Below are 18,338 nucleotides of genomic sequence, written 5' to 3'. Positions count from 1 at the left end.
GATTTTGCTCAGCATTGAGATGTTTGGCCAATGCAGTTAAATTGTATAGGCGTTTTCTTTTGTATTAGCTATGAGAAGAAATGATCCAGAGAAAACCTACGCAGAACAAAGGGAGAACTTACAAACTCCACACAGAGAGGCGCCCAAGTTTGGAATCGAACCTAGGGCCCTTCTTGCTGAGGCACAAGTGTTACCATGATACCACCACCCTGCCACTGCAATATAATATATAATAATTTTGGCTTAAATCTTTCGTGACTGCAAGAATTCATATGCTTTGGTTCTTGCGGTAAAGTCACGTAGGTATAAAAAATAATAAAAATAAAGTGAATTATTTTTTCTATAAAAATAATCATTTTTATTTTTACCATTTTTTATTCACTTTATTTTTCCATTTACGTGAGGTTACTGAAAGAACCAAAGAATAATGATAATAATCATCTACCATGTAGTACGGGAGCCCCTTGAATATCACGGGTTTATTCGTTTACGGTTTCGACATATCGTGGGCAACCTCTCTGTATGCCAATTTATCTATTTCGGGGGTATAGTCGGGAATAGAACCCACGACCTGTTTGTTGAGGCGCGGGTGTCGTCGCTGCACTACCACCAGCTCTGCTACCCTTCTAGCTGGATGCCCTCCACCCTGCCACTGCAATAATAATCTCCATATATATAAAAGGCAAAGTTGTGAATGTGTCTGTTCAAAATGTTTAGCGTACTTCCGACATGCAACAAACTGGAAATTTAATTCTCCAACGCTATCCTCTGGACAGGCCAGTCCCTTCATCTGATGAAGGCCGCTTGTGTTGTGGCCGAAACGTCGTGATTTTTTGTTATTTTATTTTTACCTCCGTGACTTTACCGAATAGAACCAAAGAAACTGGAAATTTGCCATGTGGGTACTTTTCAGACTGTACACCATGCAAAAATAAAAACACACTTTTTGCGGGGGGGGAGCTCAAGGCATATATTTTTTGCACGGGAAGTGAGTTGTGACGTCAAATCTGTCATGTGACACGCACATGTGGAAGCGTAACGCATTGTAGTGTAGTGGTTAGCGTGCTGCGCTATGAACACGGCGACCTTAATTCGATTCCTGCTCACGGCCACCACCGGTGACGATTATTTCAACCGGTCCTGGGCCAACCCCTAGGTCTACTCAGCCTCAAACGAGTAACTGCTGTGGTGTGTGAACATCGCCACTTGGGAGACAAAAGCGGCCGGGCGTGGTAAATCCAAGTCCCGGGCGAAGCCGGGTAGTAAAGCTAGTCTCTATATATATATAGTGAGGGAAAAAAGTATTCGATCCCCTGCTGATTTTGTACGTTTGCCCACTGACAAAGAAATGATCAGTCTATAATTTTAATGGTAGGTTTATTTGAACAGTGAGAAACAGAATAACAACAAAAAAGTTGATTTGCATTTTAATGAGGGAAATAAGTATTTGACCCCTCTGCAAAACATGACTTAGTACTTGGTGGCAAAACCCTTGTTGGCAATCACAGAGGTCAGACGTTTCTTGTAGTTGGCCACCAGGTTTGCACACATCTCAGGAGGAATTTTGTCCCACTCCTCTTTGCAGATCTTCTCCAAGTCATTAAGGTTTCGAGGCTGACGTTTGGCAACTCGAACCTTCAGCTCCCTCCACAGATTTTCTATGGGATTAAGGTCTGGAGACTGGCTAGGCCACTCCAGGACCTTAATGTGCTCCTTCTTGAGCCACTCCTTTGTTGCCTTGGCCGTGTGTTTTGGGTCATTGTCATGCTGGAATACCCATCCACGAACCATTTTCAATGCCCTGGCTGAGGAAAGGAGGTTCTCACCCAAGATTTGACGGTACATGGCCCCGTCCATCGTCCCTTTGATGCGGTGAAGTTGTCCTGTCCCCTTAACAGAAAAACACCCCCAAAGTATGTTTCCACCTCCATGTTTGACGGTGGGGATGGTGTTCTTGGGGTCATAGGCAGCATTCCTCCTCCTCCAAACACGGCGAGTTGAGTTGATGCCAAAGAGCTCCATTTTGGTCTCATCTGACCACAACACTTTCACCCAGTTGGCTTCTGAATCATTCAGATGTTCATTGGCAAACTTCAGACGGGCATGTATATGTGCTTTCTTGAGCAGGGGGACCTTGCGGGCACTGCAGGATTTCAGTCCTTCACGGCATAGTGTGTTACCAATTGTTTTCTTAGTGACTATGGTCCCAGCTACCTTGAGATCATTGACAAGATTCTCCCGTGTAGTTCTGGGCTGATTCCTCACCGTTCTCATGATCATTGCAACTCCACGAGGTGAGATCTTGCATTGAGCCCCAGGCTGAAGGAGATTGACAGTTCTTTTGTGTTTCTTCCATTTGCGAATAATCGCACCAACTGTTGTCACCTTCTCACCAAGCTGCTTGGCAATGGTCTGTAGCTCATTCCAGCCTTGTGTAGGTCTACAATCTTGTCCCTGACATCCTTGGAGAGCTCTTTGGTCTTGGCCATGTTGGAGAGTTTGGACTCAGATTGATTGATTGCTTCTGTGGACAGGTGTCTTTTATGTTTAACATGTAGGCTTTCGCGACCAATATTATTCATAATAAAGGTTTTTGGGTTAGATCACGTTTATTTATAAATGTGTCGTAACCCTCCACCACCCGATACGGCCAATCAGCAAAAAAAAAGTGTCACGTTGACAAAAAGACAAATAATTCACTACTTTAGCCCACCGGTGTGTTGAAGAGTGAATCCACATTTACAGTTTGAGTACGACGTTTCGCTGGTAAATACATCCAGCATCATCGGGCAATTCGCCAGAATGGTAAAGCCCTCGCTTGCTTCTGGTTTTATATAGAGCAGCAGGGTGACGTCATCACTTAACTCATATCAGGTGCAGTGATTAGAGGCGGAGGGGGGGTATTGTAATTATATAATCGATTAGTAATCAGTCATTGGTTATGATTAGTAATGAGTTGTAGATTAGTAATTCTTTAAATCAAAATGTAATGTGTATTATTTAATAATACGCTTCCAGGCCGCACTAAACCGGGAGCAAGCGAGGGCTTTACCATTCTGGCGAATTGCCCGATGATGCTGGATGTATTTACCAGCGAAACGTCGTACTCAAACTGTAAATGTGGGTTCACTCTTCAACACACCGGTGGGCTAAAGTAGTGAATTATTTGTCTTTTTGTCAACGTGTCACCTTTTTTTTTGCTGATTGGCCATGTCGGGTGGTCGGGTGGTGGAGGGTTACGACACATTTATAAATAAACGCGATCTAACCCAAAAACCTTTATTATGAAAAGGTGTCTTTTATACAGGTAACGAGCTGAGATTAGGAGCACACTCTTAAAGGGAGCCAGAAATCTTTCTGATTGAGAGGGGGTCAATACTTATTTCCCTCATTAAAATGCAAATCAATTTATAAAAATCTTGACATGCGTTTTTCTGGATTTTTTTGTTGTTATTCTGTCTCTCACTGTTCAAATAAACCTACCATTAAAATTATAGACTGATCATTTCTTTGTCAGTGGGCAAACGAACAAATCAGCAGAGGATCAAATACTTTTTTCTCACTGTAAAAGGGAAATTTGTGATTGTGTGTCTGTTCAAAATGTTTAGCCTACTTCCTGACATGCAACAAACTTGAAATTTGCCATGTGGGTACTTTCCAGACTGTACACCATGCAATAATTATAAAAATACACTTTTTTTGTTTGGGGGTGGGGGGGAGCTCAATAATGCATATATTTTTTGCACGGCAAGTGAGCTGTGACGTCAAATCTATCATGTGACCCGCGCCTGTGGAAGTGTAACGCATTGTAGTGTCGTGGCTAGCGCGCTGCGCTACGAACCCACCGACCCGAGTTCGATTCCCGCTCACGGCCACCACCGGTGATGATTATTTCAACCGGTCCTGGGCCTCCCCTAGGTCAACTCAGCCTCAAACGAGTAACTGCTGTGGTGTGTGAATATCGCCACTGGGGAGACAAAGGTGGCTGGGCGTCGTGAATCCCGGGCGAAGCCGGGTAGTAAAGCTAGTAATCGTATATAATGTACATTTGGTATTGGCGTTATTCTTATAACCCAAGGCTATCATAAGGAAGGAAGGTGCTTCTGTGTGTCACAGACACAGTCACGGTACACAGGAGAACCTCGCGTTGAGATGTCTGGCCATTTGGGCCCATTCCCTTTCTCAGGAGTGGTTGTTTTTTATGTAAGGAGGAAACTTGAGTACAGCAAGTCCTCGTTTACACGTGGAACGTACACCGTTAAAACATGTATCGAGCACCGTTATAATGTGTCACGTGCACCGCTATAACGCGGTTTCTGAGCGATCAACGATTAACTACTTTTTTGAGCTGCGCAGGCTGAGCAGAGTGATAGTATGCAGATTGATACAGGAACGTGGCGGTGTACTCTCATCTCTGGGCGTTTGTAACCACGTGGTAACTTAGACTGCCGTGCGGTTTGTATGTTCGCACAGCGCACCAATCGACGCGTCCTTTCCTTACGTTCCATCGATTGTGACTTTTGGTACCAGTTTACCGGCTGTCATTCAGAGAAACCCGAAATAAATATTCAGATTTTGATACTCGGTAGCATCTCTCCTCGTCGTTGTGGAGCATACATACAGTGAGGAGGGGCTTTTGCCATGATCTCTGTTTGCACACCTCATCCGCTTGGTGAACAAGATCGGCCTCGATAAGCCGTTTTCGAATTTCATTGTAACATTCTGAAAAAAAGCACACTGTACCTGGTATTGACCAAAAAGATCCCATTGCTGAATACAATAAGGCAGACCTTGCTTAGTGCTCAAGATGTGCTCATAGAATCGGCACTAAAAGGGGCCGTTATACTATTGGTATACTACATGGGGATGCGTTCCCGACAGCATTATTTTTTACTATGGGCAGTATATAAGGACTTAATTGGGATATCGATAATAGCGCTATTAATAATAATACAGATGGTGAACATTTTGTAAATAAAAATCATAATTTAATATAACATGAGTAAGTTTTATGTACGTTACTCAAGAGTGCAATTTAATGCGCTCGTAAAAGACAGCGATGGGAGACGAGGTTGTCTGTGGTGAGGTTTCGTTTAGGTGGAGCCGGAGACTATCCTCACCTGGCTATTAACATTGATTTTATTTTTAAAATGTCATTGTCACCATTATTCGTGATAATCGAATCGTGGGGGGTTGGGTCTGTTTGGCTGAGAGCATTCGTCGCTCTCATTGGCTGAGCAAATAATGGGAGTGGGTACGTTTCCTCGGCCGACGCTGCTGTGTACAGGTAGTCCTCTACTTACGATGGAGATGCGTTACGACGACCCCATCATAAGTCAAAAATAGCGTAAGTCGAAGATGGCCTAGCCTACCCAGGAGTCTTAAAGAATGGTGATAATTGAGCAAAACAGAGCAATTTACAACCATAAACTGTATGTATTTATTAATTACAATACTGTATTGCACAGTAAAATGTAAAGTAAAAAAAACAAGGTAAATTCTTAGCCTACCTATATGAACTGCAATTTAATAAAAAGTTTTTTCAGGAAACAATCCTATCTGCTATAAAAACTTTTAACATGCTTTGAAACACAAAAAAACACAGAAAATTACACGCGCTAACACTGAGACAACTTAACTCTGTCGACCGCTGGTGAGAGTGAGGCATCACACAAGGCGGAAGATGCGTACATCCCGGCAGCGTCCCAACGTACAGTATCGTACCTCGTACGCTGCTGCGTTTGCCTGCCGCGCAAAATGTAAAATATTTTACAATTTTGTCGTATCGCTATCGTCATCGTAAGATCGAAATATCGTAAGTCGGACCATCGTAACTCGGGGACTATCTGTATTCTGACTCGTAGCGCTTTATATATGGTATGTTTTTATTTCAAATGTCAGTAAAAATGTTCAAGGCAAAGAGCACTCAAACGAATCAGCGTTCTACGGGGTCGCACTAAGCGAGGTTTGCCTGTAATCGAATTAGAGATGCGTATCTACACCTCCGACCTACTCCAAAAACTTGGCAAGACCCTCTGGAAAAAGTCTTCAGACTAACTGAGGCTTTTCTAGGTGAACAAACGTCAGTATAATAAAATTGCAACGGTAACCAAAAAGTTAGGGCTGTAAACGTCAACCGGTGAACTGGTGACCGTTTTTCAATTTGATTACCGATTTCACAGTCAGTCCTTGTTTAACACGGTAGATGCGTTCCTGAAAAATTTCGCGTTAAGCGAAAACAATTTCCCCATAAATAAACCAGTCACAATAAAGTTTGGCGAGATACGATGTAACTGTACACAGTGAGATGGCGGGACAAATAACTGAGGGTACATGGCCGCATTACTGTATCATTCTGCTTATTGTATCACTTTGCTTACTGTATCACTGTACCGCTCGGCTGCACAGCTCAAGAAAGTAGTTCATCGTTGACCACTCAGAAACCGCTTTATAACGGATATGTTCCACATTGAAACATTCTGCGTTGTAATGGGTGCATTCTGCATTATAACGGGTGTGTTCCACGTTATAACGGTGCGCGTTTTGCATTGTAATGGGTGTGTTCTGCGTTATCATTTTCGCATTGTGCGAAAAAAATGGAAGAGCCGCGTTATCGCGAAAACTCAGTGAACACCGCACGCTTAGCGAAGTGTTGTCGTATTAAATTTTGATTTAAAGCTTTCGTGACTGCAGTAATTCATATTCTTAGCTCTTTCGGTAAAGTAACGTGACTTTACCGAAAGAGCTAAGAATATGTTGTCGTATTGCTTTGGTTTATATAGTTGGGTCAATATTTACTGGTTACCAAGTGCCTGGATTTTTCGGTGATATGTCAATCTTTCACGGTGTTTTTAAAATGCCAGAAATCACTGTAGAATTTCCGGCACGTATCTTAAAAGGCTGCATAGTTCCAGATCAGTTTTTTTTCTTTATGGTCTGGTATTCGTGTCGTTCTTATTGCACAGTGGTGGTCATCACGAAGCTAAGGGCGCTGCTGTGTTTCACAGACAGCCTGCAGTCTCGCAACAGGAGGTGATGTTGCAGCTGTGTGATATCCCAACTTAGTCATTGCCAGTGCACTTCTCAAATTGGGACCATGTTGAAAGACGCCACGTAATCTTTAACGTCCATGCAGCAGACAGTGCAGTGTTGTTATTATTACTAATACTCGGGTTCATATTCTTGGTTCTTTCGGTAAAGTCACGTAGAAGGGAAACAATAAAAAATAAAAATATAAACAATAAAATTCTCACGACGTTTCGACTGCAACACAAGCAATCATCATCAGGTGTGAAAACCACAGCAAGAAAAATTTGAAAAAAGTGACTTTTTTTTTTACGTTAGCACCATGGAGAGCGATTTGGCAGTTATTCAGATGGACGAGTCCATCTATGTTCGGAAAAGAGGAGGGGGGAGACGAAGAGAATGGAATGCGGTCTGAAAGCCACCGTAAGCGTGAACAATCAATTAAGACCCAAATGGTTTATCAAATCCTTCCAATGATTGCTAAGCCAGAATCCATCTTCTCGGTTGAAATTGTCTCTGTGTTGTATATGTGGATAGCCTCATGAACGAATCTCTCATGGTAGCCAGATGGCTTGCAGAGAACCTCTGTCTTGGAGAAGTCAATGTCATGTGAGCCTACTGAATTATAACAGTGATCTGCCACGGCCGAGGTGTTGGTCCTACCATGTTTTAGCTCTGCTTTGTGTTCAAAAAATTCTCACGAAACGTCGTGAGAATTTAATTGTTTTATATTTTTATTATTTTATTGTTTACATTCTACGTGACTTTACCGAAAGAACCAAGAATATGAATTCCTGCAGTCACGAAAGCTTTAAATCAAAATACGAGGGTTATGCACTCCTGCAGTGTTAACCAGCGCTGCTAGCTAGAATCATACTGCGAACCTCTGTGTTGTCTTGGTGTGGTCTGGGACTGTTGTTGTTGTCTTGATGTGGTCTGCGACTATTGTTGCTGTTTTGCTGCCTTGCCCAAGCTTGCATTTAGTGTCGATAATTTGGCAGGAATGTATGTAATTATGTAATTTGTATTTATATATTTTTATATTATTTTTAGTGTGTTGCTTACCTCTTCTCTATTTTGCACTCCTTTCGGTTTTTTGTATTGTTAACTTGCTGACCCCCGTGCCCCTACCGGACATCTGTGAAAAGAGCTCCACAGCTCATCGGATTCCTCCACTTGCAGTTTCAACAACAAAGATTCTGACCTTCTGCAATGAGTGGGCGACGCGCCTACCCCTGAGCTGCGTCATCGCCTCGCGAAGCGTGCCGCCGATAAGAGACTGAGAGAGTGGGGAGAGAGCGGACAAAGTCAAAGTTTCTCGGGTTACAGCTGGGTGTGGCGCGGCTCAACGTAGCGGCGCTCCTTGCCCCCTTTGCTCCGGGGCGCATACCGATCGCGTGCCGGTCTCGCGCCGATCGTGTGATGACCGCAGCAGGCCGTGCGTGTACAGTGCGCGGTTCCTCCCCCCCGTCCAAACACCTGGGCGCAGAGAGAGACGCCGATTGAATGCGCCGGTCGGCGGCGGTGGCGGTGCATGTTCACGAGCCACTGGTGTTCGAACCGCAGCCGTAGTTGCGGCAGGTGGCTGTGTGCGGTCACGCGCCTTGCGCTGTTTGGACCCTCTGTGGATCGCGGGGGAGGTGAGGGGCGTGACTTCTCCTGGCCATGGACGGTGAAGCAACAGAGCCTGGAAAGGTAAGGGGGGGTTTGTCGATTGCAGGCATGGTTGAGGCTGCGCTTATCACTGTATGGAATCTGGCCAGGGTTTGCAAACTCCCACTGCCCCTAGGTTTGTTCGTTTCTTGCGAGGGAAGGTCGGCATTGTAAAATGTGTATACCTGCTCATTTACTCGGCGAAGCTTCGCCAAGTGTCAATAATCTTTTTCTAGGAGGGTCCTGTCAAGTTATCGCATGAGGTGGCAATGGTGCTACGTGTAATGCCACTCACTATCACCACTCACCATCTTACTAACCCACCATGCCACGCACCGTCCCACTCGCTAACCCATTCACCTGCCCACCCACCAAGACACTCACCAAGACACTCACCAGACAATTCACCAACCCACTCAGAAACCCACTCACTAAGACACCAGACATTTCACCAACCCACTCACCAACCCACTCACTAAGACACTCACCAAACCATTCATCAGCCCACTCACTAAGACACTCACCAGACAATTCACAATCCCACTCACCAACCCACTCTTTAAGACAATCACCAGACAATTTGCAATCTCACTCACCAACCCACTCGCTAAGACACTCACTAGAAAATGCACCAACCCACTCACTATGATAATCACCAGACAATTCACAATCTACAGACAATTCACAATCTCACTCGCAAACCTACTCATTAAGACACCAGACAATTCACCAACACACTAAGACACTCACCAGACAATTTACAATGCAACTCACCAACCCACTTAGCAACCCACTCATCAGTATAGAAAATATATATTTGGTACTGGCATTATTATAAAATATAACTACACTACAGTACTACCCATTGTAAAACTAAACCGGTTGTGTCTATATGAATGTTTGCAAACATTCTGCTAAGCTTGTTTTTGCCGAGTGCCGTGTGGCCTACCAGCCGCGCGTTCGCCAACCCAGCTCGGGATGGGGCTCGGGTGGTCATTAATAATTCAGCGTGTCACGTGACATCGAACAATGGGCCTTATCAGTCGGGGATCGTTTGACCATACTTCGCCACACTGGTTAGTGCCAGTTTGGCAAAGAGATGGCCGAGGATCGGTTTAGACGCTGCTTGTCGGGTGTCAATGACGTTAGCCATGGTCGCGGATTGAACGTAGTTCGCTGGGGTTGACGGCACGGTGCGCTAACCACTGCGCCACAGCTTACAATTTATTTTTTATAAATGTTATTTCGGTAAGTCCTCGCTTACCGCGAGATGTTCACACAACTGGTTTTGTCCAATGTGGGTCTTCCATTAGTGAACACTTGTCATGCATAGCGGATCGCGCACCATTATAATGCAGGTGATGCACCATTATAACGCGGAACCTGTACCGTTATAACGTGGAACCTGCACCGTTATAACGTGGAACATGTCCATTATAACGTGGAATCTGGACTGTTATAGCGCAGACTTGGACTGTTATAATGGGGAACGCGCACAGCTATAACGTGGAACACGCACCGTTATAGCGTGGAATGTATCCGTTATAACGCAGAACATGCACGGTTAAAACGCAGAACGCGCCTGTTATAACATGAAACATTCCCATTGTAGCGCGGACTGTGTACCATTATAGCGGGGGACGTTATAACGTGAGACATGCGCAGTTATAGCGTGAAACGTGCTTGTTATAGTGCAGAACTCGCACCGTTAGAATGTGGAACACGCACCGTTGTGACGCAGAATGCGCAACTGTTACAATGCGGTTTTTGAGTGATCGATGATGAACTACTTTCTTGAGCTGTGCTGCTGAGCGGTACAGTGATACAGTACGTGGAGTGATACAGTAAGGCAGCATACCCTCATTTGTCCCACCATCGCACTGCATGTGCGTTGTACATCTTATCCCGCCAAACGTTATAGTTACTACATTATGGGGAAATAGATTTTTTCTGAAAGTGGCACTTTTCAGAAACGCATCTCGCTTTAAACGAGGACTTACTGCGCATGTGTTTTCTTTCCTGTTATAGGAAATTTGATTGTAACACGTGGCTTAGGCCACTATGTAACAATCTGGCCACTGACAAACAACTTAAATGGTCAGGTGTACAAGCATCATTCGGACAAGACAGGAAGTAGGAGTAAAATAAAATACAAATCTCAGAAGTTAGAGCAACAATTACTCTGACTTCCTCCTGGAACTTGTTCTGAAGATGCTTCACCATTTGATGGCGCCAAACGACTTCATCATCAACATATCCAGTAGTTGAACGCTGCTTCGTACCGTTCTCGCTCACACCGGTGAAGTGAAGGCCGATTCTCACAGCCAGATTGAGAGATTTAGATTCGTGATGTTTCACTTGAAATTACATCAAGCATCATCATCAGGACGAGGTACAGGAAGTTAGAATCAAACTTATGTATGTAGGGACTTTTTGCACAGTACATAGCCAATTATGCTAATCAGAGGTACGGGGAAGGACAAACTAAAAACAAAAAGCAGTTCTAAATAAATTAGTTTTCAATCTAGATTTAAATGTGCATAGCTGTAGTGACGAAATTTATTTTTGGGGGGGGGGGTGGAGGGTCTTAAGGATTTGGTCATACTATCCAAAAATTCTATCATGAATCAATATATTGATATGTAAAATTTTAAAAAGAAAAGATAGTTACAAATTCCAAGTACAGGTAGTGCTCGTTTTACGCGGGAGTAGATGCATTCCTGAAGAGTGTCGCATAAAGTGAAAAAGGCGTTCAGTGAAACCAATTTCCCCTATAAATGATGATGTAACAATAAAGTTTGGCAAGATACGATGAATGCACGCGTAGTGAGATGGCAGGACTAATAACTGAGGGTACGTCACTGCGTGACTTATCACTCTACCGCTCAGCGGCGCAGCTCAAGAAAGTAGTCAACCGCTCAGAAACCGCTTCATAACCGTGTGCGATCTGCGTTATAACAGTGTGTGTTCCGTGTTCTAGCGAAAATGCGTTGTCTGAAAATGCATTAAACGAGGACGTGTTGGAACCGTGTGGTGCATTGATAACACAGCAAGAAGGGTCTGGGCTCGATTCCTGGTCGCTGTTCTGTGTGGAGTTTGTTCTCCCCCTGTTTTGCATGGGTTTCCCATTCCCTCTTAAGGTACCCGGTCTCCTCACTTAGTTAAAAACCTAATTCTGAAAATTTCCTGAAAATTACTCAATTGGGATTACACGCAGCATCAGCAACATCGGCCTCTACTATGAGCAAGAGTCTTCAGACATGCGTAATAATATTGTTGGGAATGTAGTTAAGCAGCATTTGAAGAATTCAGTGCCGGGAGCAAGAGAGCTTTGCACGTGGTTCTTATTGTTTTCAGGGAGCCACAGTCCAACTCTTCACCATCTCGGAGGAGCCCGAGGAAGCCGCCTCTGATGTGGCGAACCCGGAGAAGCCAAGGAAGAAAGAGAAACTCAAGAAAGCGCTCCGGGACAAGAAGGCGCGGGCCGCTCGCACTGCGGCCGACGTGCCACCGCCACCACGGCCCCTTCTGCTGGGCCCCAATGGGGCTTTGCCGGCCTCCATGGAGCCGGCCCCCGAGGGTTCGGTGTGGGCGGGAGGCGCCGAGCTGGGCGTGTGCGAGGTGCTCACCACCGTGCCGCTGCCGCCCGGCGTAGTCGCACCGCCTGGCGCCGAGGGCCGCATCAGCGTGCGCACGCGGATCTTCCGCTACCACGATGAGGCGGACGATGCGAGCGGGGCGCGCATTGCCACCGAGATCGTGCTGCCTACACCACCGTACCGGGTAACCATGTCGTCGTCGTCGTCATTGTCGTCGTCATCGTCGTCGTCTCTCCCCCCGCAAGCAGTGCCCGGGCGTGCCATGCAGTGCGTTTCATTGTGACCCGCGTTCGATTCCTGCTCACTGCCAACACCAGTGATGATTATCTGAAATGGTCCTGGGCCACCCCTAGGTCGACTCAGCCTCAAATAAGTATCTGGGCGGTGTGCAAAACATCTTCACTGGGGAGACAAAGGCGGCCAGGTGTGGTGCTGGTCACCCACCCCCTCGTGTGCTCTTTCGGTTTTCATAGGCGCTACTCGTTATCAGCACTTGCACCAATAGGCAACAAGAATGGGTGACAAAGCCTTTACCATTGCAGCACCAACGTTTTGGAAGAACCTTGTTTCCTCCCGTTAACATCGTAAATCTTCCTTCAAAACATATCCTGATGCAGAAGAAAGGTGCTGGAAACAGCAGGCACATTTGCAAATTTGATTTGTAACTTTGATCCTTACCCGTGTACCATCGATAGACACATTTTAATTTGCAATTTATTTCAGGTACTGCGTGTTGTCTTGGTGTGGTCTGGTACTGGTATTGTTTTGCTGCCTTACCCCAAGCTTGCATTTAGTTTTGAAAAGATCGACAGGAATTGGTGTACTTGTAGTTATACACTTGATTTATATTTATTTTATCTTGACTTTGCTTATCTTTTTTTATTTTGCACTCCGATCATTTTTTTGCATTGTTTGTTGTTACAACTTGCTGACCCGCCCATACTGGACATCTATGAAAAAGAGCTTCATAGCTCATCGGGTTCATCCACGATAAATAAAGATTCTGATTGTGAGCTGCCTTTGCTATTGCTGAGCCACCTCACTGGATGGATAACGATAACAATAATAATCACTGCAGCATTGACTCAAGAAATGCCACTCAGCCTAACGACGTTGGCAATTGGCTGTTAGGAGTGCTTAGGATGAATACACAGCACGTTGACAATGCTGATGTGAGTGACACATTTTAATATTTTGGCAAATTATGTAGCCGGCCAGGTGGTAGGGCCCTAGACCGGGCGGTTCCCAATCGGAAGGTTGCGAGTTCACATCCCTGGTTGGTGATTGACTCAGCCCAATCATCTCTCTAGGGTTGATAAAATATTTACCACTTTGTGGGGAAGTCATCATTGGTTGTCTTGTGTATAAATGTGCCGCGACCATAGGAATGTAGAATGTTCACTACCGGCAATAGTTTGTGTGGTTGTGTATCTATTTGATTTAGAGGCACTAGAAAGGCAGCCAGAACTGGCACTACTAACAACTTGCCCATGCTCTGTTGTCCCATATTGGGATGTCTGGCCAATTCTGTCGTTTGGTGGGGGTTATGTGTGCTGTGCACGCGCAGAGTGAACAGGGGTACGAGGTGGAGACCAGGCTCATACAGGACACTACGAGGACGGGCGCCAGGGTGGCGCGCGAGATCACGAGTGAGTCCAAGCCACCACCGCTGCCTCAACGCAGCTGCTGAGCACAAAGATCCCCCCCCCCCCCGTAACCTTTACAGACTGCTTGGGCAAGTGCTGTTAGCGAATATGAAGCAAGGAATGGTACACCAGGGACTGGGTGCCCAGCCCCATGCCTGGCTGCCTTTTTCTCGCTCGTAGACATGTTTTACACACTTCACCAGGTCCTCATTTGAGCCTGAATCAACCTAGGGGAGGCCCAGTACAGGTTCAGATAATCATCACTGGTGTTGGGCAGTGAGTGGGAATTGAACACGGGTTGCCAGGTTTGTAGGGTAGGGCGCTAATCGCTGTGCCACTGCTCCCCACACACTGAGACACGCACATTGATAGTACACTGACACATCTACACTAACACACACTGACCCCACACACTGACCCCACACACTGAAACACATCTATACAAAAACAAAGATGCCTTGTATAGGCTTAACAGATTGTAGGAATAACTGCTGTTGGCGGGCACCTCTGAAGGCTGGAACCGGCACATGAGGGGATGGCTGGCTAGCACCATGCCTGGCCACCTTTGTCGATGTTTACACAATGCACCAGGTACTTATTTGAAGCTGATTCAACCTAGGAGAGGCCCAGGACCGGTTCACATAATCGTCACTGCTGTTGACCGTGGGATCGTAGCGCAGCTCGCTAATGGCTGCACTACCACTCCCCTTCACTACTGCTAAGAACAGGCCCAAAACGTGAAGCTGCCAGCAACAAACAAACACAAGTTGTACTAGATAGCTGTGAGGGTTTGCCTGGGATGAGTGGTGGGGGTGCTGGTTCGGACGCCACGCTCACTCTTATAGACGCAACCCAGGGGTTTGTTTAGGCTCTGCAGACTCTGGGTTGGAGTAGAAGACCAAAGGCGCCAGGCAAAAAGGGACCACCACAACTGATTTAAAACAATTACGAGTTTAAGTCTTTAATGACTACAAAGGAAGGCTTATAACCATAGAAGTATACGTTAACAACCACCGGTGGCAAAAGCAGGCAAAGCAACCCCAGGTTTAACAGTACCAACACGACCTCAGACCTGATGTCAACTACAAGAAAATTTCACCCTACGAGGTGAACACTAAATGCCTCAAGCATGACTCAATTTGATAACAGTAATCACAAAGCACATATCCGACGCACTTAAACTTCACGAACCTTGACATAACAGAACAGGAAGAGACGCACGCAAATAACAAAGTCCTTCGATGAATTTCCATGCCAGTTCACACGCAGTCATCAAATAAAGATCTTCTTGCTGAGAAACTGTCTTGAAGTGGGTGCATTGCTCAATAGTCCGAATGTGTGTATGGGAGTGAGAAAGTGTTAGTGTGAAGATGAGAGTATTGAGGTAGGTGCAAGGGAGTAGCTCACAGCCCTTGCAAATCTTTACGGTTGCTCACAACCTCCAACTGCCGTCTAGGATGCCCACCGGTGCCAAGGTCACCAAGGAACTGACACCAAGGTAGCCCTCCTCACGATCCTGGTCACCCTTGATCAGCGCTCCCTGCTTTGCTGCCCAGCTCTCGAGTTGTCAGGTGTTCAGCCTCACAGTGGCCCTCCTTGTAGGTTGTGCATGCCTGAAATTCAGCCTGCTTGGTGGGACTCAGTGGCCCACCACTCTGACAATTCTCCGCAGCCTGGATAAAACCACCTTAGAGGCTACACCCAGGTCCAGCCGGCCCTCAGAACTTACGGTTCCACCATGCTGGCTAATGCTGCCTCGTGCACGTGGCAATGGTTGCCTTCAACAGCCCTACCGGAGCTCTTCACCTAGCTCTGCTGGTTGGTTGAACAACTGCACGGTCTCACCACAGAGTACTGTCCAGAAAAGAAAATAATGCTCCCAATCAGCCGCCTGCGCGGGCAGGGTGCATTAAAATAAAACAAAAAATATCTGCCTAGCTCTCCTGCCTCTGCGGTCTCCAGCAACCACCATCCCCCGCCCACACCTTTGGGTGTGCAGTCCCTTTTTAATCCTTTCCTGGGGCACCACCCCCAGCCTTTTCCTCACTCATTCACACCTCTGCCCTCAGATGCGATGCCTATCTCCACCTCAACCCACCTCAGTCCATGGGAGCCACCAATCCCACCTTATGCCTCTGCCCCCCCCCCCGTCACATCATACGACCCCACATGGGCATTACCACCTATACGGTCACATCAACAGTTATGAATTATTATTTTTCTTGATAAAAAAGTCACACATGACCACAAATGTTAGGATGAGTGTGGCCATGTTAAAGTAGAGTCCTGTACTCAATTGATTAATTGGAAGATAACTTTTCAGCATTGCAATGTTTTTGCCAATACCAAGTACATTCTCTTTTTATCTATTGGAGGAAATCGAAGAACCCGGAGGAAGCCCATGCAGAGTTGGGGGAAGAACACACAAACGCCACGCAGAAAGCTCCTTAAGCCAGAAATATAACCAAGGAGCTTTGTACTGTGAGGCACAAATGTAACCACTGCGCTACCGTGCCGCAATTCGAATTACTCTAAATGCTACTATTGGACAGCAAGTCCTCATTTAACGTGTTGAACTTATGAAGCAAAAATAATTCCTCATAAATAATGTAATGCTAAAGTTTGGCGAGATATGATGTACTACGCGCACGCGTACTCTATCACTGTACCGCTTAGCCGCACAGCTCAAGAAAGTAATTCATCGTTGACTGCTCAGAAACCGCGTTATTTATAACGGTGCATGTTCCGCGTTGTGTGAAAGTTCCCTAATGGAAGAAAATACTTTGTGTGAATGCTGCACGTTAAGCAATGACTTATCGTACTTGAATATTTAATTTAGGTATGACAGAGTAATAAACCTAAGCCATCTGGTGGATTGGGAGTCAATGTTTAGTGTACGCTGGTGTGGTAATCATCCTATATGCACAGCAATCCTGCGGACGGTGTGAGTGTGAGTAGGCTACTGCGGTGACGGCACGGTGGTGTTGTGTTCGTCACCTTTCAACATATTCCCTGCTGTTTAAACATGAGTGCAATCATCTCCTGAAATCTATGATGACGTTTCTGTAAACCATTTTCAAAAGTACGGCAAGTCCTTGCTTAACGCGTTGGTGTTCACGCTGATGTCCAACCGATATCGCGACCATGCAGTTCTTCCATGAGGGAACACTTTAGCAAAATTCGGAACGCTCACCATTATAACACAACCAGCACTGTTATAACGCAGTTTCTGAGCGGTCGACTTTCTTGAGCTGCATGGCTGAGCGATATAGTGATACAGTACGCGGATTGATACGGTAATGCGGTAGTGTACCTTCAGCTCTTTGTTATCTCACTGCGTATACGTAGTACACCGAATCTCGCCAAACTTTATTTCTACATTATTTATGGGGAAATTGCTTTTGAATCATGCGGAACTATTCAGGAACGCATCTCTACGAGTGTGTTAAACAGTGACTAATTTGTCTGAGCCAACTTATGCTATTGCTAATTCATTTGATCGAAGATAGATTATTTTTCGTGTACCGTTGTCGATATTGTATGTAACGGGGTTATCTCTGCTCTGGTTCATATTCGGTTTTTGTTCTGATTTCTATTTTCTCGTTTGCTGAACTTAATTTTTACCCCATTGCTTGTTTCATTTTGGTGACCTGGGTCACTCTTGCAAATGATACTCTATCCTGGTCTCTTGAGTTCCACTCTGCCTGGTTACACCAAACCCTACATGACACTTGAGCTTCATGGTGCGACAGGCCGAGTGGAGAGCGATGCACGGAGCGGCAAAATCCCGAAGCAAACACGAGGCTCGCTGGGCAACTCGACGGAAGGTCTGCCAGGCTTGCCGGGTGGCCCTCAGCTAAGAACAGCAACGGACACAGACCACCCACAGCCGGTAACAGCTCCCTGTCTAAGCGCACGTACATTAAAGCCTGTGCTGGACTTGGGCACAAGCTTAGTAAGCTACAGCTTATTGCCCCACATGATGAGGGGCCTCTAAATCCGAAAACAAATGAAGACAACTATAATTATAAGAATAGGTTTTACCCTTTCTGGCAATAAAGCAGGTGTTAAGATGTTCAAACACCAACCAGAAACCGTTTGCAAGGAATCTTGGTTGCATTAACCACGTATACTTATGCTGAACATGCAAACAAAAATATGCTCTTGTAATATATGCATTGTCTTTGAAACGGATTGGTCTACACCAGAGACAGCCTTCTTTAGGGCCTAGTTTCAGCCAGTGTTAGACCAGAGAACCCCAAAAGGCAAACAGCACAAAGACAATGCACTATCAGGGCATTTATAGCTCGGTGAGCAGCTACAACATGGAACCTTACTTGCCAGTATCAAGGGATAAGAATAGGTTTTACCCTAAGAGTATAAAATAGGGTAAAACCTAGTCTATAAATGCCCT

The 18,338-nt window shown here is 45.6% G+C and overlaps 1 protein-coding gene across 4 annotated transcripts in view; it reads left to right on the top strand.

Annotated features, from left to right (window-relative positions):
- LOC116938859 (uncharacterized) overlaps positions 1 to 18,338 on the top strand; it is a 79,679-nt gene that overhangs the window by 27,859 nt on the left and 33,482 nt on the right. For all 4 annotated transcript variants that reach the window (XM_032946587.2, XM_032946585.2, XM_032946588.2 and 1 more), the window contains exons 7-9: positions 12,037 to 12,462; positions 13,846 to 13,927; positions 17,677 to 17,816. In XM_032946587.2, the coding sequence (XP_032802478.2) occupies positions 12,037 to 12,462; positions 13,846 to 13,927; positions 17,677 to 17,816 (648 nt within the window). The remainder of the gene's footprint in view (positions 1 to 12,036; positions 12,463 to 13,845; positions 13,928 to 17,676; positions 17,817 to 18,338) is intronic.

Source organism: Petromyzon marinus, chromosome 4 (genome assembly GCF_048934315.1).
Source record: "Petromyzon marinus isolate PM22_M1 ecotype Great Lakes invasive population chromosome 4, UKy_Petmar_22M1.pri1.0, whole genome shotgun sequence".
NCBI lineage: Eukaryota > Metazoa > Chordata > Hyperoartia > Petromyzontiformes > Petromyzontidae > Petromyzon > Petromyzon marinus.
The sequence above is the reverse complement of the archived record's forward strand: the minus strand, read 5'-3'. Positions and strand labels throughout refer to the sequence as shown.